Source organism: Mus caroli, unplaced genomic scaffold (genome assembly GCF_978045245.1).
Source record: "Mus caroli unplaced genomic scaffold, Mus_caroli_1 scaffold_2, whole genome shotgun sequence".
Classification (NCBI taxonomy): Eukaryota; Metazoa; Chordata; class Mammalia; order Rodentia; family Muridae; genus Mus; species Mus caroli.
Window position 1 is genome coordinate 148872028 of NW_028227257.1, and position 22976 is coordinate 148895003.

A 22976-nucleotide genomic window follows, 5' to 3' on the forward strand; every position below is an offset into this window, starting at 1 on the left:
GGCCATATCAGCTGTGCTCTGCCAGAAAACACTCCAACACTCACTGTCGTGCTTAGTGAGGCACAGGAGGAATGTGCTGCTGCTGTCAGCCCCCTCTAGCTCCTTTTTTGGGGTGGATTACATTGATAGGTGGCCAGGTCAAGCCAGCAGCTCAGTGCATGTCCCATGAAGTTCAGGATGTTGGGCTGGGAATGCATAGGGCTACTCGCCTGGTTCAGGAGACAAGGTAGGGGTCACTCCCCAGTGATGGGCCCTGGAGGGAGCTGGGCTTCATGGAGCTTGAGGAGGAGGGAGAAACTGAATTTTCTAAGCTCTCTCTGTCATGGTCTGTTTTGCTTTCCCAGATGTAAAATGAAGTTAGGGCTTCAGGTGGTCACAGAGAGTGGTAGAGGCCATTTTTGGTTTCTCAGAGACACACTCCCGTTAAGTCCAGGAGCTCCTTCCCTGTGCACACATGTGCATAGTGGCTGAGCCTGTCTCAGGGCTTGCCTGCTGCCTTGCTTTTGCTATTTCCGCAGCCTCCACAGAAGTTTCTGGGTCAGGTCTCCGACACTGCAGGGAGGGTGTAGACCATGCAGACCAACTAACTCAGCACTTGAGCCTCATCAGCTCTGGCTAGAATTCAGCCTCCATAGTAGTAGTGAGGGGAAGGATGCTGCCCGGCAGGTGGCCGGGCCTGAGCAATGACAGTACCTGAGAGCACTTGCATTGAGCTAGAACTCAGTGGTGGTGACTGTCATTCCCATGTACAGGATTGGATCTTGTGACATTGAGTATGCTCCCAGAGATTCTCACTTTAGGGGGAAGTGTGGACTCCTGACCCTTGGTCAGCAGTATCCCCTCCCCTCCCACCCCCACCCCATAAGCACACAGGGACTTGATAAGAGGCAGTAGGTCTGGCTCAGAACTGTTCCAAGTTGAGGCTCTGGTTGGGCAGAGCAACTGTGGGCCCTCCAGCCTGCCTTCAGCATGCAGGGCGTCAGGACAGGTGTGGTCAGCGAGGGTGAAAAGCTGGCCAACACTAACTGAAAGGAGCGAGTCCCCAAGGCATCCTCACTCCCTTGGCCATGGTTATTGTGGTTGGTAAGTTTCTGTCATTCTAGAATTGTCAATGAGAGATGTGAGTTTAATATTAACCTTTCTCTGGGCACCCACTTTATAAGATATATAATCTGATCACACAATTGGGTGTGCCACCTCCCCTCACCTCTGTGGCTGGCTGAAGTCCACTGACAGCAGTAAGTACCTACAGACCCTCTTGCCTGAAGGAGGACCCCTCACTGCCACCTGATCTCTGTCCTACTGCTTTGTCAAGTGTAACAACTCAATGCTTGAAGCAGGACTACGGCACCCTTGGAAATTACCTCAGTTGATTTTTCTCAGTTCACTAACTCTTTCATTTCCATTTTTAATCTCAGTCTTCCTCTTCAGCTAACAAAACAGGCTCTTCCCTCTCTTTACCCAGTTACAGTCCTCATCCATGAACGTTCCCCATCAAACCCAGAAAGCCTGGAGCAGTGATGTATGACTTTCATCCCAGCACTTGGAGTCAGAAAGGGTGGGTCAGAGAGTTTGAAGCCAGCGAGGGCTACATCGTGAGACCCTGACACAAAATGAAGAAGCCTGGCGATCTCTTGGTCTGAAGAGACCTGGTCGGCAGAGTTCCAAGCATATGGAGACACAGACCTGCTTCCGGGCAGAGGGGCCTCAAGTGGTGACTGGCTCTTCAATTCCCAAAGGACCAAAAGGAGCCCACACTGAGGCCCTCAAGGCTCCAGCTCCTCAGAAGAGGCAGAGCCCCTAATGAGTGAAGCATGCAGACAAGTCTCTGTGGCACAGAGAATGGGTGACAGTCCGGGTGGATCCTGAGCCTAATTCTAGGTCTTGTCTTGGCTCTGATGCTGGCTGGTTAGGAACCCAGCAGGGCAGATTCCTCTTGAGATGGCAAGAAGCCACCGAACACACCGGGGGAGCCTCCATCCCTGATGGTCATGTTCTTCCTGAATAAGGATGGATGGAGGCTTGAACTCCCTGTCTGAGGCCAAGGCTGAGACATAAGGGCACACCTGAGCAAGCTGTGGCAGGGGGGACACAAAAGCCAGTAGGACCACAGTCACACTGACTGCACCGTGACATTAAAGCATTACAAAACAGCACCTTAGCAAGGTGGTAGTGGGCATGCCTTTAATCCCAGCACTCAGGAGACAGAGGTAGGCAGTTCTCTGAGTTCAAGGCCAGCCTGGTCTACAGAGCGAGTCCCAGGACAGCCACAGCTACACAGAGAAACCCTGTCTCGAAAACAAAAACAACCCCTGAACAACAGAGGAACCAAAATCTTTCCAAGTATGACAAACCCCAAACCACAGCTCTTCCCTCTGCCCTTGACCCAGTCCAGGGCGGTGCCGTGTTGTGAACCTGAAAGGTGACAGATGGTCTCTGCAGAGGCTTTGGTAGCACAGGACTCCACAGCCCAAGGAGCAGAACATGCCAGGCCCTCAAAGATAATGCACCCAGAGAAAGAAGCATGCCTAAAATGGATTCGCACACTGTCCAAGCCTGCAGCAACTTGTTGATGTCCCCGTAAGTCGTGGGTTCCAAACAGTGAAGGATGGATGTGGTGTTTGTAGGTCTCTGCAAACGCTGCGTGTGGAGATGATCAGCAGACTACCTCTGCACTCAGAACTGGCAGCAGATGCACAGCATGCAGGAGCAGAGACAGGGCGGCAGGTGACAGGCAGCTCAGCGGCTGCCTCCCTGGTCTGTTTGCCATACCTGTCTTAGAACTGGCTGAGAAGGAAGAGGCCCTCACAGGAGCCTGACATGGAACCACAGAACATGTGGCATAGATATTAACGTGGGGAGGTGTCTGCCACATTCTGCTCTTTTCCATGTAGAGGGGCTGTACTCAGAATGCCACTGGGCAGAGCCCACTGGCTTGGCTTCCTCAAGCCATAGGAACGTCTCTGGCTGTGACCCAAATAAACACCCAGATGTTCTGTGCAGAACCAGACCAAACACTTTAATAGCAGACGAAAAACTTGATGTAAAATTTGAAAGCGGGGAACAGGCAGTTAGTTAAGCATTGTTGAGCTTTGGTCTCCAATGTTTCTTCCTGGCTGAGCGTTTTCATGAGAAAGTTCTTTTGACAGTCTGTTGCTGTGGGCCCTAGGAGAGTGGAGGGATGCGCACAGGAGCTCACAGGAACTTGAGGGAATGCTGACATCAGCTCAGCTTCTCCAGCCACCAAAGCCCTGGACAGACCTGCAAGAAGTGCAGAAAGGATCAATACACAAGCCTCAAGTTGGGCCTGGAGCTTTCAGTAGCAGGCAGCTGGAGACACCACCACAGAAATGAGGCAAGTGTCTCCAAGCCCTGCTGCCGGGAAGGCCAATCATCTCTTAGCCTCCCGCCCGCCAGCAGCCCTAAACCCAACACCTGCTGCTAACCTGGCCCTTTAGCCTGGCTCTGAAAACAGAAACAGCACATCACACAAGTCCAGCATGGCCGAGTCTTCCCCCACCCTGGGCCTTTTGACTCTCTAAGTGAGGGCAGACCACAGGGCAGACAAGTACTTACGAGTTAGACGATCCAAAGGTGAAGGCTGAAACACAGAAAGGAGGATGTCAGAGACGAGAGTCGAGGGCCTCTCAGCTACACAGACTGTCCTGCTTGGCTCCTGACAAGCCTTCCCCAGCCCTGTTTCTACTAGGTGACTGAGGGTACAGTCAGCTCCTCCTCAGCTCTGGCTGCAGGTAACGGTCTGTGCACTGCTGCCCTGCATCATCTTATGAGGACAACACAAGTGGTTTTCCTTTATTGATAATCAATCTGATTCCTTTCCTTTTGAGAGCAGAAAGGCAGACACTTTAGGTCTGGCTCAGATGCCACACGGGGTTCCGAGCGTCAGTCAGCCTCTGCAGCCCGTTCTGTATTTGTTAAAAAAAAGTCACAACTTTGCTGAGCTCTGTGTGAGGACAACACAGGACACATATATTTGCTCTCTGAAGATGCAGAGCACTGTACAGATACAAGACGTGGGAGGGTCCTACACCCTGGCTTTGACTCAAAGGCCTCATAAGGCTGCCATTTAGTTCTAAAATTCTAACAGAAAGTGAACTCAGTAATTTCTTTGAATTTTTCAGAAATGGCACAATGTTGCCAGTCTACTTAACCAATGTTGTTTTTTTTTTTTCTTTCTTTTTTTTTTGGTCACTTCAGCTTTTAAGACCCTGGCTGAGTGGCCAGGAACACCTATTCCTCTGGGGGAGGAAAGAACACAGCTGTTTACCTCCTGTGCCAGATCCAAACCCAGAGAATCCACTGCTCGGGGTCCCAAAGCCTGAGGTCTGCTGGGACAAGGACCCGAAGGTCGGTGCGTTCTGACTGGCGAGGGTACCGAAGGATGCAGTATTGCCGCTGCTCCCGAACCTGGGTGCGGTGAGAATGGGACAGGGTTGTCATGGTCCTAGTCCTCATGCTGCCCATACCTCACTCACTGTCACCTGCCTTGGATGCACCACACAGGAGCCGTGGTGACAAGCTTGGAATGAGTCAAAAGACTCAGAGGAAATCGGCTTCCAGCCCAGAGTAAGCCTTTACGGTGGCTCTGGGAAGGAAGACATCAGAAATATAGTGTGAGATCCACCCGGGGACCTGAGTTCTTAGCACTGACTAACTCCAGGTCCCTGAGAGCAAACACAACGCTTCCCGCTCTCCTCCCGGACACCTTCACTGAGAGCGACATTCTCATATCTTCACCACCTGCGTGGCCTCATCCCCGCCAGTCCCCCTCTGCCTTGGCTATGATGCTGCTTTGAGGACTCTATGTTGCCTAGGCTGGCCTCAAATCCTCCTCCTGCTTCAGCCTCCTGAGGGCTGGTTTCACAAGCCAGTGCTGTGGAGTCTGGTGATCCCACTCCTATCCTTTGCTGGGATGTGCGTCACCACTCCTGGTCACAGTGGAAGCGCAAGCTAAGGCTTCCTGAGGGCTCAGCACGCCTCCCACTGAGCTGCATGCCCAGCTCTCCGCTCACTTTTTAGTAAGACTGTATGTGTGTGTGATGCGTGTGACACAGAGTGTTGTAGCGGTCATAGGATAACCGTAGAGAATACATCCTTTCCTTCCATCATGGTTTGAGGCAGCAGCTTTCATGGTGAGCGCTTTTACTTCCTAAAGCCTATCGCTGGCCTATCTGCTTTAATGACTTGGTTTACCAAGGGCCCCCTGCATAAGAGATATGAAGACAGGTCATCATATTTCCCTTTCGTGTGTGTGTGAGGACACTTTCCAAGTTATTTCACGCAGAACTGTGTTTCATAAAAATCAATAAATACACGAAGCAACGGAGAAATGATATCATTTTCTCTCTCCTGCTACCTCACCTAGAACAATCCTCATTCAAGGGTTCTCTTCTAGATTTGCTTGACCAAATGGGGTTGAAGATATAACGTAAGACATTTTGAGGGGTTCAGTGGGGGTCCCCAAGAGGTCAGAGAAAGAGGAATTGGTGTTTCTTGGAAGGAGACAGGACAGGCTAAATGCCTAAGTTACAAAGGGAAGCCAGGCAGTCCACGGCCTCATACACCAGGTCCTCTCTGCAGTCACTGCTTCCAGGTGTCCTGCTGTCCCTGTGCTCCTACTCTAGGGCTGACCTGAGATCTCTGTCAGGGTCAGGGTTAAGCTAGCACCAGTGACCAGGCACACAGTTGTTTTCCCAGAGATTGAATGTCTGTGCTGGTAACTTTTACTAGCCCTAGAAAATGTGCCAGTCAGTCATGATTACTAAGATATTCCGTTCTCTCCTCTAACCGCCCATGCGTGTGGGTCAGCCTAAGTGACCTAGATACCTAGATACTATATATATATATATATATATATATATATATATATATATATATATATATATTTTGGTTTTTCGAGACAGGATTCCTCTGTGTAGCCTTGGCTGGCCTCAAACTCAAGAGATCCGCCTGCCTCTGCTTCCCAAGTGCTGGGGTTAAAGGCGTGCGCCACCACTGCCTGGCGCCACCTTATTTTTACAGACAGGGTTTCACTGAGCCCTGGGGCTGAGACTCTGTCTGGCAAGCCCCAGAGACATGCCTCCTCAGTATGGGAACATGCTGTCCTGCTCAGTATGGGAACATGCTGTCCTGCTCAGTATGGGAACATGCTGTCCTGCTCAGTTTTTTATGTGGGTGCTGGGAATTGGACTCAGGTCTTCATGCTTTCGTGGTATTTATTGACTGAACTATCTTCCCAATTCTATTCTTCTTTTTAAAGATTTATTTATTCATTTCATATATGTGAGTACACTATTGCTCTCTTCAGATACACCAGAAGAGGGTGTCAGATCCCATTACAGATGGTTGTGAGCCACCATGTTGTTGCTGGGATTTGAACTCAGGGCCTCTGGAAGAGCAGCCAATGCTCTTAATCAGTGAGCTATCTCTCCAGCCCCCCAGATCTATTTTTAATTCTTTATCATTACTACTTGGCACAGGGTCTTCCTATGTAGCCTATGCTAGCTTCAGAGTCTACAACCCTCCTTCTTCAGCATCCTCAATAGCTTCCTGTTACCCACGTGGAGAAAAGCTAGCACTGCGAATGTGGTGCTGGGGACTCACTTAGGACTGGGAGGGACCCAGTAAGTCCCTACCATGGAGCTACACTTACAACCCTCAAGAGACTTCTCTACTAGTAAAGCAAACAGCTGCTTTCAAGTAACTTAACAAAACCTTAAGATTCCCAGTGTATACAGATGGAGTCCATTCAGAACTGTGCAAAACACAGGCTTAGAGCACTTCTCAACTCTCCCTTCTGGAAGTTCTTTTTAACTGTTGTTCTTGGAGTTTCCCAAGGATAAATAACCAAGATTCCTTAGCCTGTACAAGAAATCTAAGGCGTGCCTGTCCTCTTGCATGCTCTTCCTGAATGCTCTAGCATTCCTCTGTGGAGCCGTGTTTGTTAAGAACATGATCTCTTTCCAGGATAAAGCCGCTGCTGTCTCATGTTCAACACCCATGTTACTCTTCACCTTCAGATCTCTGTCCTGAGCTGAGCACTGAGGATAAGAGTCCATCGGGGCCTATTTTAGGCATCAGCCTCTCCTTCAGATGAGGGACTCTCTGTAGACTTCACCACATATACTTAGTTGAGACGATACAGTGCAGCAAAGGCTACTTCTTGGGGTTCTGGCAATGAGACTAAAATTCTAGGGCTATTAGAAGAAACTCCCCCTTTTTGGTATTTTCATTTTTATTTAATTAATTTTTATTTTATATACATTGTTGTTTTGCCTGCATGTACATTTGTATGAGGGTATCAGATCTTGGAGTTACAGACAATTGTGAGCTGCCATGTGGGTGCTAGGATTTGAACCTGAGTCCCCTGGAAGATTGGTCAGTGCTCTGAACTGCTGAGCCATCTCTCTAGCCCCAGTCATGGGATTTTCTAATGAGGATGTGTGTAGGATGTATATAGAGCAGCTGTTGCCAAGAGAACAGCAGTCTTGAGTGGGGGTTATCCCGGTGGTGTCCTATGTTCTAGGAGTTGTAAGACTAACTGGCACCTCAAGAAAACAATCCTCTTTCTTCAGGACTTTCTAATATAAGGACCACCTGAGAAAAAGACCTGGCTGCAGCTAAGCCTGGTCCAGAGAACAGGGTATTGATGTCCTGCATGCTGTGCACTGACAGCCAGCAATGTTGTGGCCAATGATTTAAGAACCTACTCACAATGTGCCTTGTCCTAGAGAAAAAGACATCTAGCAACGTTTTTGTCTACTTAAAGGCAAGGTTGCCAGGTCACTGTGTGGTTTAGAGAATGTAAGAATGCCAGGCCATGGTGCTTTGGGCTGGCACAAGTTTGTGGTTTTCCCAGGTCCCGCCTGCAGCTTACCCGAATCCGCCTGCGCTGGCAGCCGCAGTACCCTCTCCGAACACTTTGCCTCCCGTCGAGCCCAGAGGGCTTGTAAAGGCTGGGGCTGAACCGAATGCTGGCACCCCTCCAAACCCAGGGGATCCCCCAAAAGTAGGAGGGCTGCCAAACACTGGAGCAGCACCGAAGCCACCTGAGCAAAACAGAGGCAAACAGAACAGGGAGAAAGAAAAGGAGACAGGAAAGAAGGCATCAAGCAGTCAGAAACCAAATCAAAAGAGGAGAAAGGGAGATAGGACGTCAGTAATTCCAACACAAGAAGCCAAAAAGCACAATACCCCAACCTCAATCCCCCAGCCACACTGCTTCCCCCACTAGGAGCAGAGGGTCTGTGGCACTAAGAGATTTGAGCACCCCAGTGCCTCCCCAAGGCAGGTGGAACCTATCTCAAGTCCTGTTGAGAACAAACCACCTTAAACACTGCAGGTCCATTGCAGGTTGCTTTCTAGCCCCATGCTATCTGTGACTCTTCATAGAAACCCCATCCCCAAAGCTAGTGTCTCAACCAGCAGTGGCAGGGTGACAGGCTTTACTGTTTACTAATACACACAGCAGGCTCCTAGTTTCAGGGAAACCCAGCTAATAAAGTTGGAGGTTCAAAGCCCCTTCCCTGGCAGAACCTATGAACTGGGTCAAAACAGAAGCAGGGTGGTGCAGGCTGGCACCCAGCCACATACCTTTTATTTATTTACAGGCAGGTGGCTGTGGGCCTATCACCAATGTCCCTGACTTGCGGCATGACTATAAAGCGCACTGACTCTCATTTTGGATGAAGGCTACAGTATAAATGTGACCAGGTATTAAGATGGCTGTGAGGATGGCCTAAGCGCCCAGATCAGGACTCTAGGCCATTACAGGCAAGACGGAGACAACAGAACTGGGTCAGGTCCAGCACCAGGCAGCCTCCTTGGACTGTTCCTGAGGTATCCCCAAACCTCCAAGATTTGCTCTAGTTCTGAGGTTCAGAAGAGAAGGATAGTGAGGGTATGCTGAGCTCAGATTAGAGGCAGGTTCATTACTGCTGACGGCAAATCTCCTGTTCAAGTGGCGGGTCTGCTTTACTGTCCTCACACCCGCTCCTGCCACCGTGATCAGAAGATCAAATGTAGGGCATGAGAGCAGTCAGGCGAGCAGCGGCTGCTACTTGCAATTGAATTCTGTGTCTATCTTTCACAGGGTTGCACAGCTGAGGAGATATTGCTGTGGCTCGTGTCTGGGTTACCATTCTGTCTTTTAAAACCTTGAGTGAAATTCCAGGCTGTGCTACAGAGACTGGTGGCTTACAAACATAAACAGAATGGAAAAAAAAAGTGCTAAAAAACCATTGTCCTTTAATTATTTAAATTGACTACAGATCGAGTTGCACTTTCTTCCTAGACAGACAAGGTTTTATCTCGCACCTCAATTTCAATATTGTTTAGACTTCTTGCTGGAATGTGAGCGAAAAATGAGAGGTTTTTATGACCCAAAAAATTAACCTGGAGAGGAGCTGGCAGGAGAGCCAGCAAACAGACAGACAGGCAGCCAGGCAGGCACACGTGCAAAAGCAAAACAAACTTGGTGTGTAGCTAAATGAGAGAATGGTTGCTTTGGTGTTAGTTCTGGGGTCAGGCGACTCCCTCCAGTGAGAGAGGAGCTCAGCTGCAGGCCAAGTGTCTGACCAGGCAACCAAAAAGCAGGTTTGCCGGCCAGACACTCCGGTCTCTGGGCCTCCAGGGGCGGTGGCAGCTGCATCAAGGCAGCCCCCACCCTCTCCTGGCTGGCCTGGGCCTTCTTCCAGTGGTTCCAAGTTCTCAGATTACCTTCTCATCTAACTGCAGCATGGGTAGGTGGCAGAGCTGGGATTGGAACCTCTCATGGCCCTGTCATGTGTCCTGCTTTCTAACTGACGAAGAAACGCCTGCAGACCCTGGGCTGGCTGGCAGTGAGGCCTTGGTGAGGTGGTGGCCTCCAACAGTGTTAGCTCTGACACAGTTTTCAAAGGCTCATCCAAAGGCTCTGCCTGAAATCGCTTTTCCAGTGAGGGGCTGATGCTGCGCCTTTGAGCTGGAAGTCTGACTGATTCCCTCACAGGCTCCTGAGCACACGTACTCTCACTGAGTGCACCCCAGCCTTCGGTCCCAGTCCTTCAATCCACCTTCAGGACAGTGCTCCCTGAGCAAGTGGGCAAGCTCAGTGCAGGGCAGACATCCTCCTTTGTCTGCTCAGATGCCTGGGTCCCTGTCAGTCCTCATTCTGGATGCTCACCAAATAGAAAAACCAGAATTAGGAAAACAAATGTCTAGGTGGGAGGTATATTTTTTCTAAGACAGAAAACACATTCACCAGCTTCTCAATTCAAGTCCACCGGGACAATGTGGAACACAGAGTCACACCCCAGAACCCAGAACAGAAGAAGTAAAGGAAACATCAGATGCCTAAAAAGATAGAAAGGCTCAGTGGTTAACAATGTAACGTTTCTCAAGTGTTCGTGCTTATTTGATTTCCTTGTGTACATGTCATGAGCTGTGTGGGAGGCCACTGATCAGGAGCCACCCAGTTTGTTTTTTAAGAAAGGTTGCACCGTCCACCCCTATCCCGTCCACCCCTATCCCCCCCCCCCCAAAAAAAAAAAAAAAAAAAAAAAAGCCGGGCATGGTGGTGCACACCTTTGATCCCAGCACTTGGGAGGCAGAGGCAGGCAGATTTCTGAGTTCGAGGCCAGCCTGGTCTACAGAGTGAGTTCCAGGACAGCCAGGACTACACAGAGAAACCCTGTCTCAAAAAACAAACAAACAAAAAAAAAAACCAAAAACCAAAAAACAAAAGAAAGGTTGCCAAGTGGCCATGCTGACTGTCAGTACCACCAGCTCCAAACTCGTCCTTGTGACCACAGCTAAAAGCTGTGGCCTTTTCATTTTTAAATTATTCTGCATGTATCCCCCAAACGAAGTTGCAATGCCTATTTCTAGCACCTTTCACCAAATTCTAAGGAAAAGATGCTAAGAACTAGTAACCTAGGACTCAGTTGTCAAGCTAAAGTCTTAGAAAGGAACACAGCATGTATCTAGAAGCCACTGCACCTCAGGGTCACTTTCTAATCTGGGTCAGCCACTCCAAGATCAGCCTCATCTCCTCAGGCAGGGAACTATTCAAAACAGGCCATCCGTCCAAGGGCAAATAGTCCTGCCCCCTCCCCAGGGAGGACAGATTGCTAGAGGCTCGGCTCCCTTTCCACAGGACCATCCTGCCCCCCCCCAAAACCCTCACTCCAGTCTCCCACCAATAAGACCAGCATTGCAGGCAGTGACAGACTGCAGACAGCAGGTGACAGAAATTAACAATGTGTTTCATGGAGCAGGAGAGATGGCTCAGCAGTTCAGAGCACTGACTGCTCTTCTGAAGGTCCTGAGTTCAAATCCCAGCAACCACATGGTGGCTCACAACCATCTGTAATGAGGTCTGACGCCCTCTTCTGGTGTGTCTGAAGATAGCTATGGTGTATTTATTTATAATAATTAAATCTTTGGGCCAGAGCAAGAGGGGCCACCCAGAGCGAGCAGAGATCCTAAATTAAATTCCCAGCAACCACATGATGGTTCACAACCATCTGTATAGCTACAGTGTGCTCACATACATACAATAAAATAAATAAATTAAAAAAAAGAACAACGGCTGCTCTTTCAGGACCTAGGTTCGATTCCCACACCCATGTAGCAGCTCACAACTATTTGTAACTCCAGTTCCAAGGGATCCAGCTCCATGTTCTGACCTCCATGAACACTAGGATCCGCATGGTTCAGATACACATGAAGGCAAACATTCGCACACATAAAATAAACAAACATATAACACATTTCATATTAATGCACACTGTTCTTTTTAGGACCTTTAATGAAAAGTGTATAAAAATTATTTAAAATTTTATAGATGCGTATTTCTAGTAAAAGATTAAAAAGGGTGGCCCAGACCCATGATCCCAGTGTCCAGGAGGTTGAGACAAAGGATCATGAATTCAGGGCAGCTTCGCTTGTACAGGGAGATACTACCTCAGAGAAAACACTCAGACAAACGCCTAAACCAGTGACTTGGGATGGAATGGCGCCACAGGGACGAGTGCCTGAGCCTTCAGCGCTGTGGGACAGACTCTGAGAATATTACATTATTTTAAGTGCTATATTACATATCTCCTCTTTATAAAAGACATTTGTTTTGTTTTTGCAGACAGGGTCTCATTCTGTAGATCAGGATGTCCTCAAACTCAGACATCTGCCTGCCTTTGCCTCTGGAGAGCTGGGATTAAAGGAGTGTGCCACCACATCTGGTTTCTCTCTCTCTCTCTCTCTCTCTCTCTCTTTAAAATTTGTTTTCAAAGATTTATTTTATTTATATGAGTACACTGTAGTTGTGTTCAGACATACCAGTAGAGGGTTACAGATGGTTGTGAGCCACCATGTGGTTGCTGGGAATTGAACTCAGGACCTCTGGAAGAACAGTTAGTGCTCTTAACCGCTGAGCCATCTCTCCAGCCCAGTTTCTCTCTTTTTTTAAAAGCATGTCTTATGTATTAGAAATGCAGTAGATTCTCAATAAATATAACAATACATTGGAGAACAAAGTAACTTCTTACTGTAATCCCAGTCCCTTGAGATAGGCACACGAGGACGTGGCCTCCAAAGGGGTGCCTTAGATAAGCTCACAAGTCATCACACACGCACACAGATAAGCATGGGTCACTTGTGGGTTACCTGTTTTATTTGGAGTGGAAAATCCAAAACCTTGGGATGCTACGCTCCCACCGCCAGAGCTGAATGTGCCAGCAGGCTTCTGTTCCCCGAAGGATGAGCTGCCAAACCCTCCAAATGTCTTAGCTCCGCTGTTTCCAAACAGATTAGAGGTATCTAAAGGGAACAAGAACAGGTGTGAGGGAGCTTGAATAGGAGAAACTCAGGTGACAGAAAGGAGTCAGATCAGCCAAGTCTCTGGACGGGAACAATGGCACAGCCCAGCAGACCTGCAGATGCTGAGTCTGAAATCACCGACACTCGGGTGCAGGTCCTTCCTGGCGCAGCTCTACTGGGAGAAAACTAAAGGGCAAGGGAGGCCTCACAGCAGGGCTCCCAGAGGTCTTGGTCCATCCAACAAGGGCAACCAGTGCTTGCCTCCTGTGCTTAAACATTTATACAACAAGGCCAGATCACATCTCTCTCATGTTAAACTACAAGACTCAGAGTCAGAGCAGAGTCTGGCCCAGCACAGGGCTGCCAGCATGCTGGCTGCTGCTTGGGCTGTGCAGAGTCCTGCCACTGCTCTCTGACCCGAGGAGGAGAGAGGCGGGGTCAGGAATAACCCTACGTCCTGACAGTGTTTGGATGACTATTGTTTTAGTCAGGGTTTCTATTCCTGCACAAACATCATGACCAAGAAGCAAGTTGGGGAGGAAAGGGTTTATTCGGCTTACACTTCCATACTGCTGTTCATCACCAAAGGAAGTCAGGACTGGAACTCAAGCAGGTCAGAAAGCAGGAGCTGATGCAGAGGCCATGGAGGGATGTTCTTTACTGGCTTGCCTCCTCTGGCTTGCTCAGCCTACTCTCTTATAGAACCCAAGACTACCAGCCCAGGAATGGTCCCACCCACAAGGGGCCTTTGCCCCTTGATCACTGATTGAGAAAATGCCTTACAGTTGGATCTCTTGGAGGCATTTCCTCAACTGAAGCTCCTTTCTCTGTGATAACTCCAGCTGTGTCAAGTTGACACAAAAATAGCCAGTACAACTATGTTTTGTTGAAATTTGTTTACACCCATGACAAGGCAGGGAGACGCTGCTATGGGTAATGGCGTGCGTACACAGTTTATGTTCTTAAAGCTAAAAGCATTTTTAAAACGTCTTCACCATGAAGAAATGGTCAATGTTTCAAAAACATTTTTCCTTGGACATGTGTAGACACACAACACATTACATACATACATACATATATATATGTATATGTATGTATACACAGACATCACATGATACCCCATCTCCTACTACAGTCTTCTCAAATTGTCTGTCTTGGTCATCTAGACTGAAGTGAGCTCGGACTCTATCCTATCATTGGTAGGAAGCTGCCAAAGATTTCTGCATCAGAACTTAAGCTGCAAAAGAAAAGCAGCTTAAGAATATTTGACTTGAGATGGATTTCCCGACCATAACAAAGTTGGGCATGGGGGTGGGGCCGTGACCACGGAAATGGAGAAGGCCTATATGAGAGGTGGGCAGGAAACTCATGGAGCAAGGCAGTCACTGCAGACTGGAGAAGGATGCAGCTCAGCTCTTCCAGCTCCTGCCTCTCACTAGCATGCTCGTACTTGGTCCTAGGGTTTAATAAGACCCTGATCCCTTTACTAAGAAATCATAAAAAACCATTAAGACCACCAGCTGTCTGGTATGGAGGCTGTTTAACAACCATCCACAGAGAGGGGAGTCAGGGGTGCTCACTCCCTCTCGGCCAACACTCTTCAGCTGACTTGGGCAGGGATGTGCAAGGTAGACTTCCATGGGTTAGTGCACACTAGCTCAGACTGACCTCTGGGAGAAGGCCAGCTGATGAGCAAAAGCCATGGTGCCAGAGATGGACTGGCGCAGACGGATGCTTACAGGGATATGACACATCTAAGCCATTAACAAACTGGCTGGTAAATAACACGGCCTCACATACTACATCTGGGATCCACCTCAATTTCCAACCAGCATGACCAGTGATGATGCCGTGGGCTGTGTTTAGCATGTTACATGTATGTGAGCTGAGCGTCACATCTGTTTTTTTCTCACTTTCATCTGAAAGGACCAGGGTTTTACAGCATTTGCCTCACAGAGTCTTTCAGTCCCGGAGGACAGGTGGTCAAACATTTCCATTACATCAGGACTCTCAGCCCCTGCCTTCAAATGAACCTATTTTTGCTTTACTTATCAGGATTCTGTTGTTCACCTGCAGAACAGTTTTTGCAAATACAATTTCTGAGATCCTTTCTCTGTAGGTTATAAATCCCTCCTGGTACAGCCTGATGACCTAGGAGGGAAGTGCCTGGCCAAGCAATTCTGCCACATGTTATCAGAGCAGAGACATCAGGACAATAAATCCCTGATCCATACAGCCAGAAGAATAAATTTGAGACAGAAAGCATTGCTCTTCGTGCCACAGGCCTTAATATGATGAAAAGAGCTGAGAGATGCAGACACTACACTCATTAATGTGGACAGCTCAACACAGCACTTAAGTGGAAGCAGGTAAGGCAAGGATGGCAAGAATACAACTTGCCATCCATCCACTGCAGCAGTCTACAGCATCTTCTCCTTCCAACCGTGACAGACAGATCAACACAACATGGGAAATCAGGTGGAGAAAAACGTGCTAGGAAATCCAGCTTAGGGGGGAAGGCAGCAGAGGTAAATCAGAGAACCATGCAGGCCCGAGCCCACACTAGTACACTTCAGCATCAAAGGAGTCAGGTAAGCGAAGCCCTGTGCCTGGGTGGGGCTCATGGCTGCTGTCTGTCACATTGCCTTCAGGCAACCTCAGGGTAGAAAACAAGAGTGAGCTTGGCCTTAGGAGAGAAAACAGAAGCAGCCTGTCACACTCATCTGTCCCCAAAGCTCTACTGCCCTATCATAGGTAAGGAGGACTCCTTATTAAAACAATAACCACCAAAGTAGAGCAGTGTAGGTGCAGACCCTCTCTAGCTTCAGTCCTTTCTGTATTTGTATTTGAAGCTTTGACATGTGTGAGTCCCGGAGCTGGGAAAACTCTTTTCAACTCACTTGGGGCAGCTGTAGATCCAAAGCCCCCACCGGCCGAGCTGAACGGGTTTTTGTTGGCAGCATCCTGGCTGGGTTTTCCTCCAAGGCCACTGAAGAAACCGCCCCCTCTTGTGGCATTTCCAGACCCAAACACGCTACCACTGGAAGTGGATGACTGCTGAAAAAAACAAATGGGGGTGGGGAGGGGAATTGGAAGCAAGAAAGGATTAGAGATCATTGTAAAACTGCAGGGACAGCCTGGCTGGACAGCCCACAGCCAGGGCAGATGGGCAAAGAGCACTCTCATTATCTCTGGAAGAGACACTGGAACAGCGCCAGGAGAGGCCGATTCTGGAAGACTCATACAAATCTGAGGTTCTTCGGTTACTGCATTTAGAGTAGGTTGCAATGCTTATCTGCCATGCTTTCTGCACTGTCTGACTCAATACCAGGGGCAGGGAAACCAAGCATTACAGATTTACAAATCGTTTGAGAACAGGGAGAAGCTCTGATGTCTTCACTAGTGTCAGGTGACGTCATGAGCAGTGATTAGTGATTTACAGGCGTTTCTCTCCACTGTGCACTTCTCATTCACAATGACTTGCCCAGTGCTGTCAAGAGCAGCCTAAATTAGTCCCATTGCTGAAATGATGAGCACTGTTGAATTGCATCCAAACACTCAAGAGGATGCTGCTAACTCGGGGCACATGCTGACTCAGAGCTGCACAAGCTCCAGGCATTCTTTCTGTTTAGAAACCGGTCCTTTCAGAGACCAGTTTGTGGCTTGGGGGCTGCTCACATTAGTTAAGCTGACATTGGCTGATGATGCAGAATAAGATAAGCTTTAGGAAAGGGCAGCAGTGCAGAGGAACAATGGGGACTGCCAGCTGAGGGGCACGGTGGTGTGAGACAGAAACCTGCTCACTTCAAAATGGTGGGAAATGAAGCGTTATAGAGAAATGAGGGCTTGCTTACGTATACCATTGTACTAAAATTAGAATGAGCCGAGCGTGGTGGCACACGCCTTTAATCCCAGCACTCGGGAGGCAGAGGCAGGCAGATTTCTGAGTTCGAGGCCAGCCTGGTCTACAGAGTGAGTTCCAGGACAGCCAGGACTACACAGAGAAACCCTGTCTCGGAAAACCAAAAAAAAAAAAAAAAAAAAAAAAAAATTAGAATGATACAGAGAAAGTAGCATGGCCCCTGTGCAAGGCCAACACTCTCATCTATTGCCTCTACAATGTGCAAAGACAAGAATGCAGAAAGGCCAGAGGTAGGTGTGACCAAGCAGTGAGACTCCCAGCCTCCCACTCCCTCAGCAGCCACCAAAGCTCTGTGACACAAAGGTAAGACAGCACACTGCCACTCTGAGGTCATGGTATCTACCCAGAACCCAAGAATGCAATGGCTGACTAGAATGGTGAACTCTACCGACTGGTATGAGGTGATTTGCTATGAAACCCTTGGAATAAGTTTTGTTTACATTACATTTTATTCGTATCCTGGCGATTCATGATGTCTACACCCTTGCACATGTTAGCCAGTCAGGACTACTCCCCACCACCCTGAAATGAAGGTTGTGTGATGGGAAAAGTGGGCAAACACACTCTCTCTGGAGAACACAACATGGAGTTTTGTGTCTCTGTGTCAGTCACCTACACTGGCTGTCATTGCTTGCTTCCATAGCTGGGTCCACTGAGCTTACATCTACCTGAATGCTGATAAATATTTGGGCTTAGTTTTAGACAACTATAAAAATGTGATCAATACTCTACTGCTAATCAACTTAATCAATCAAGCCTTGAAACTTTTTAGACCACACAAGTCCTAATCTAAACTGTGATCTTCCTGCCTCAGCCTGAACATTATTTTTAATTTTTATTTTCTTCCCTTTGAACATAAACATTTTAAAGGGTATTTCATTTATATTTGTGTGTGTGTGTGTGTGTGTGTGTGCCTGCCACCCATGGAGGTCAGAGAACACGTCTTGGGAATATGTTTGCTCCTACTATGTAGATCCCAGGAATTAAACTCAGGTCATTAGGTTGGCAGTAAGTGCTTTTATCCTTGGAGCCATCTTTTTTTTTTTTTTTTTGGTTTTTCGAGATAGGGTCTCTGTAATTATGACATTTCTCTTGTAACTTGGTACCTATGTGCAAACATTTCTCTAAAGAACAATTCTAGGTAGTTCCTTCACCAGATGATATCAAACCATTGTCTAAGCTTGGTGCCCATTTATGCTCGTATTAGGAGCATGTGCATGTCCTGAAACATACTGGATATTTATCTGTGTGTGAAACTAGGCATTGGTGGTGAGTGGTTTCCTCAATAGCTTCTCTGCTTTGTTCTACTTTTTGAGACAGGGTCTTGTTGAACCTGGAACTTACTCACTGGCTAGGCTGCCTAGCCAGGAAGCCCTGGAGATCTTCTCGTCTGTCTCTGCCTCTCAGAAGCAGGGAAGCACACTTGGATACTCATGTCTAACAAACACATCAGCTGCCCCGTGTATTCCTCTGGCCTCCTGACTACTGCAGTATTATTGGTGTGTATGTCTGTGGATATGAGTTGTATTACTAATCATGTTGACTATCTTTATGTCTATTGCTTATCTGTCTTTTAGTAATTTTTAAAAATCACATTTACTTATTTTGACGTGGGTGTCTCGACAAGCTTGTGTAGATGAGAGGACAAACTTGAAATCAATTCTCTGGTTCTACCACGTGGGCTCCAAAGATCGATCTTGAGGTCATTAGCTTTGACAAGAAGTGCCTTTACCCTGCTGGGACTCTTAACTTTTTTCTTTCTGTGATGAGTGTTGTTTATTTATTTTTGGTTTAGGACAGATCTCACTATATACAAGCTGGTTCAAATTCAAAATACAACCTGGTTTCAAACTTGCAGCGATCCTCCTGTCTCTATTTCCTGAGTTTTGGGATATGCACTGTCATGTCTAGTCTATTTTCTCTTTTTATATTATGGTGAAATAAAACATAAAAATTACCAGTTCAGCTCTTCTCCACTTCTTATGCGTGTGCACGCTGTACACCATACATGTATATAATGTATGGACAATTTGTAGGAGTTAGTTCTCTTCTCCACTTCTTATGCGTGTGCATGCTGTACACCATACATGTATATAATGTATGGACAATTTGTAGGAGTTAGTTCTCTTCTCCACTTCTTATGCGTGTGCACGCTGCACACCATACATGTATATAATGTATGGACAATTTGTAGGAGTTAGTTCTCTTCTCCACTTCTTATGCGTGTGCACGCTGTACACCATACATGTATATAATGTATGGACAATTTGTAGGAGTTCTCTTCTCCACTTCTTATGCGTGTGCATGCTGTACACCATACATGTATATAATGTATGGACAATTTGTAGGAGTTAGTTCTCTTCTCCACTTCTTATGCGTGTGCACGCTGCACACCATACATGTATATAATGTATGGACCATTTGTAGGAGTTAGTTCTCTGCTTCCATCTCTTCATTCCTGGGGCTCAAACTTAGGTCACAAGCTCCTTTCACCACTGGGGTACCTTGCAAGTCCCATTTCAGTTTTAAAATTACTTCTGAGATAAGATATTGTTGCTATGTAGTCCAAATTGACTTTGAACTGTGCGGTGATCTTCCTGGCCTGGCCGTGAGTTCTGGACTACAGTCCCAAGCAGTGACAGTGCTGGACAACAGCACTGTCTTCTTGTCTAGCTGTCACTGACTTATTTTCTGTTTCTTTTTTATATATTTATAGCCTGTGTGCACATGTGTGAGCAAGCCCTTGCACCCACCAAGCCCTAATCTTTTTGTTAAGTTCAAACTTCCCATATGATGAGCTTACTGAATGCTGACAACTGTTTGGTGCTGTGAGGTCAGTGCTCTTGACAGTACACACTCCCAGTGCTTCACAGGGCTCCGGCAATTCCTCTAAAAGTGAGTGTTAGCAGAACTGCTGTGTCCTCAGGGGAGCCTGCCTGGCCTAGGCACCCTGAGGTAAGCACTGTAGTGGTGGGCTTCCCTCTCTACACATCAGCACCGGCTCTGGTAGGGCATCCATTTTGTTGTGAGGAGCAGTATACTGTACTTTCTGCTCTGTCTCTCTCCCTTTTTCCCCCTTTCTTTTTTTGACACAGGGTTTTTCTGTGTAGCCTTGGATGTTCTGGAACTCGATCCGTAGACCTAGCTGGCTTCTATCTCCTGAGTGCTGGGATTAAAGGTGTGGTCCATCACCCCCAGCCTCTCTTTTTCTTCTAAAAGAACATGGCTCAAATATATTGTGAGCCAAAATGTGGGTGCTAGAAACCAGATCTAGGTCCTTTGCAAGAGCCACAAGTGCTGAGTGTCTCTCCAACCCACGGCCCACTCTGTCTCTTCAGATTGCTCACAGGTAATTTGGTGCAGCTGAGGCAGAGCAGAGTAGCTGCAAAGCTGCCTACAGTCTCCAGACCCTAAGCCCTCCGAGCACCCTTGTGTACTACTGCTTTCCTGCTGGTCTAGTCTGCTGTTGAATATAGCCATAGTGCCCCTAGGTGTCATTTAAATAGGAGCTCCATGTGGTCCTTTTAAGATATGCTGACACATCCTAGAATTTCTCATTCTTTACTGCAGCTTTAAGTTTCTCTTTTACATCCCCATGTGTAAAGCACAGCTGTCTAACTGTAAAGGTATCTGCAACGTGCTTCCTCTGATGTTCGTTCTGTCCTTGTTTAGAACTCCTTCTGGAATAACCTGAGGCATGGAGTGAAGGCTTTCTAAACTGCACTACCTGGTATTCTAGGACATCAGACCACTTGCACAGACCATGGATCTGGAGCGGTCCCTTCTGGACTCTCCACTCTGTATACATCTTGGTTTCTGTCCATTTACCATGGGAGCTACTGACTACCAACACCCCGGTTTTCTCAAGCTAGTGAATGTGGTCAGGGAGCAAATGGCTCCTGAGTTCTACTCGCCTTTTCTGGGTCCCCATCTTCCCTACCTTAGCTTGGTATGTTAGTTTAGTAGTACTGTTAGAAATAGTGCTTCTGGGGCTGGAGAGATGGCTCGGTGGTAAGGGCACTGGCTGCTCTTCCAGAGGCCCTGAGGTCAATTCCCAGCAACCACACAGCAACCACAGCAACCATCTGTAATGGGATACGATGCCCTCTTCTGATGTGTCTGAAGACAGTTACTGTGTGCTCATATACATGAAATAAATAAATAACTAAAAAAGAAAGAGAGAGAGAGAGAGAGAGAGAGCGCTCCCATGTTTTACACAGCATTCCCCACCATTCTTTGTAGTTTCTATTGGCACAGATCGCTCTCTCTTCTAAGATCATTAACCAGGGTGACATATAAGAGGTACCCACCATGCCTATGGCTGCACTCCCTGTGGACTCTCAGCAGCTCTCACTGCCAAGGCCACAGTCATCTATTTCACTGGTCATCTGCAGGGCCTCTGCTGAGGCTGCTGTGCTGACAGCAGCCGGTGCTGTGTAACCCAGGGTCACACTGTCCTTTTCTTTTAAATGGAGACAGAAACAACACTTATCTATGAAGTGGTCAATCTGTCTATATGATTTATTTCAATAAAGTACCAAAACTCTACCTGGCCCAAGTGCCACAGCTCAGGCTACCAGGAGGCCTAGGACCACAGACAACTCAGTACAGGGTCACATGTGTGGTCCCTGCTACACACTCTTCTTTCTAAACAACCATTTAAAAACTGAAAACAAATGCAATAACAAAATGCTGGACTTGATGGCACAGGTCTAAAATTAAAGATATGTGGGATGTTGAAGCAGAAAGACGTCAAGTGGAGGCCAGTCTTGGAAACATAGATATGTTTTTAAAAAAACAAAAGAGGGAGAGAAGATGGGGTACCTGGCATGTAGCTCAGGGTAGGGTATTTGTCTAACATGAAATGAACAAGTTCTGAGATTCAGTTTGTATAAAAATAAAGATGTAAAAACCATCCTTAGCTCAGTAATTGTACAAAGAAGATAAGGGCAACAAGCGGCTTTAGTCTGTGGTTATCTATAGCTTGTCAGCCTTGTCCTAAGAGAACAGCTAGACAGACGGCCCAGTAAACTCCTTCTCTCAGAGCACTGCCAAAGAACGACTCATACACTGGTGATTCTCTTTAATCGGCAGCAGAGTTTTCTTTACCCTAAAGCATCTGAGGCCTGCAGTTTAAGAACTAAATGTGGAGCCAGGTGTGGTAGTGCATGCCTTTAATGCCAGCATTGAACTGAGGATCTCTGAGTTTGAGGCCATCCTGGTCTACAGTACAGAGTGAGTTCCAGGACAGCCAGAGCAACTCAGAGAAATCTGTCTGGAAAGAATCTGAAAAAGAAAAGGAAAAAGAAAGAAAAAGGAACTGTATGTGGTTGTTTGCCAGCCTGGACCCTGAGCATAAACTAAGCCTATATGTAACACTGGGAAAAAACTAGACAGATGCTCACACAAAGAGAGACAATCATATAAACTTACCTGGCCAAAGACTGATCCACCAGTATTGGCTGCTTGGCCAAACACAGAACCAGTATTACTAGACCCAAAACCTGTAGGACACAAAGACAAAGATTCAATTTGGAGAAATCTTTTTTAAACATCAAAATTAAACCCAAACCCAAACCTAATCAAAACACCCACAGCCTATAGATGTGTTATGAACGTCACTGGATGTAAAAGCCATCACTGGCCTTCTCCAGGGGTGAGTGTATCTATCCTACATGCTCCAGTACTAAACCGCTGGAAAAGATAGGCCTATTTATGTAGCCATGGCATGAATGTATGGAAGTAAACTATCACTTTCTGCTTAGAGGCCTGCTCCACAGGAGGAAATTCATTCCTGGCACTGTAAACAGACTGGTCAAAAGCCCAGGCTGACAAGGTCATACACTGGCGGGAAGAAGCTATTATTGTTGTTCTGCTAAATAGACAAGTCCAATTTCTTTCTGAATACTTATACCCACAGATTAACACTGCTCTCAGTCTTAGTCACAGCAGCTTTTTGTAGTGGGCAGTTGGTTAGTGAAGAGACTGCTAACTGTGCTGAGACTAAGAGACTGTCAGGTGTCTTACCCTAAGTTGGACTAAAGACTCCCAGAATACTGTGGAAGACAGAGCAAGAAGTATAAAGAATTGAAGAGCATGACCATTGGAAGGAAGAGAGTAAAACTGTTTTCTAAACACGACATGACTGTTGTGCTCACGGACCCACAGCAGGAACCATTCCCTGCTTGCTAACAGTTCAGGACAGAGGGGCGGAACTCATAAGGCCCTACGTCTAGTT

At 47.3% G+C, this 22976-nt stretch overlaps 1 protein-coding gene across 2 annotated transcripts in view; it reads right to left on the reverse strand.

Moving 5' to 3' along the window:
• Window positions 1–2993: 2993 nt before the first annotated feature.
• Window positions 2994–22976, reverse strand: part of Nup214 (nucleoporin 214) — an 81382-nt gene continuing 61399 nt past the window's right edge. The window contains exons 30-36 of one of the 2 annotated variants that reach the window (XM_021185404.3): window positions 22172–22242; window positions 15717–15870; window positions 12664–12816; window positions 7898–8069; window positions 4289–4428; window positions 3577–3601; window positions 2994–3261 (exon numbers count right to left, since the gene is read on the reverse strand). In XM_021185404.3, coding sequence (XP_021041063.1) covers window positions 3228–3261; window positions 3577–3601; window positions 4289–4428; window positions 7898–8069; window positions 12664–12816; window positions 15717–15870; window positions 22172–22242 — 749 coding nt within the window. In that variant the 3' untranslated portion in view covers window positions 2994–3227. Of the gene's footprint in view, window positions 3262–3576; window positions 3602–4288; window positions 4429–7897; window positions 8070–12663; window positions 12817–15716; window positions 15874–22171; window positions 22243–22976 lie in introns of both variants that reach the window. The other variant, XM_021185394.3, reaches the window with a different exon arrangement.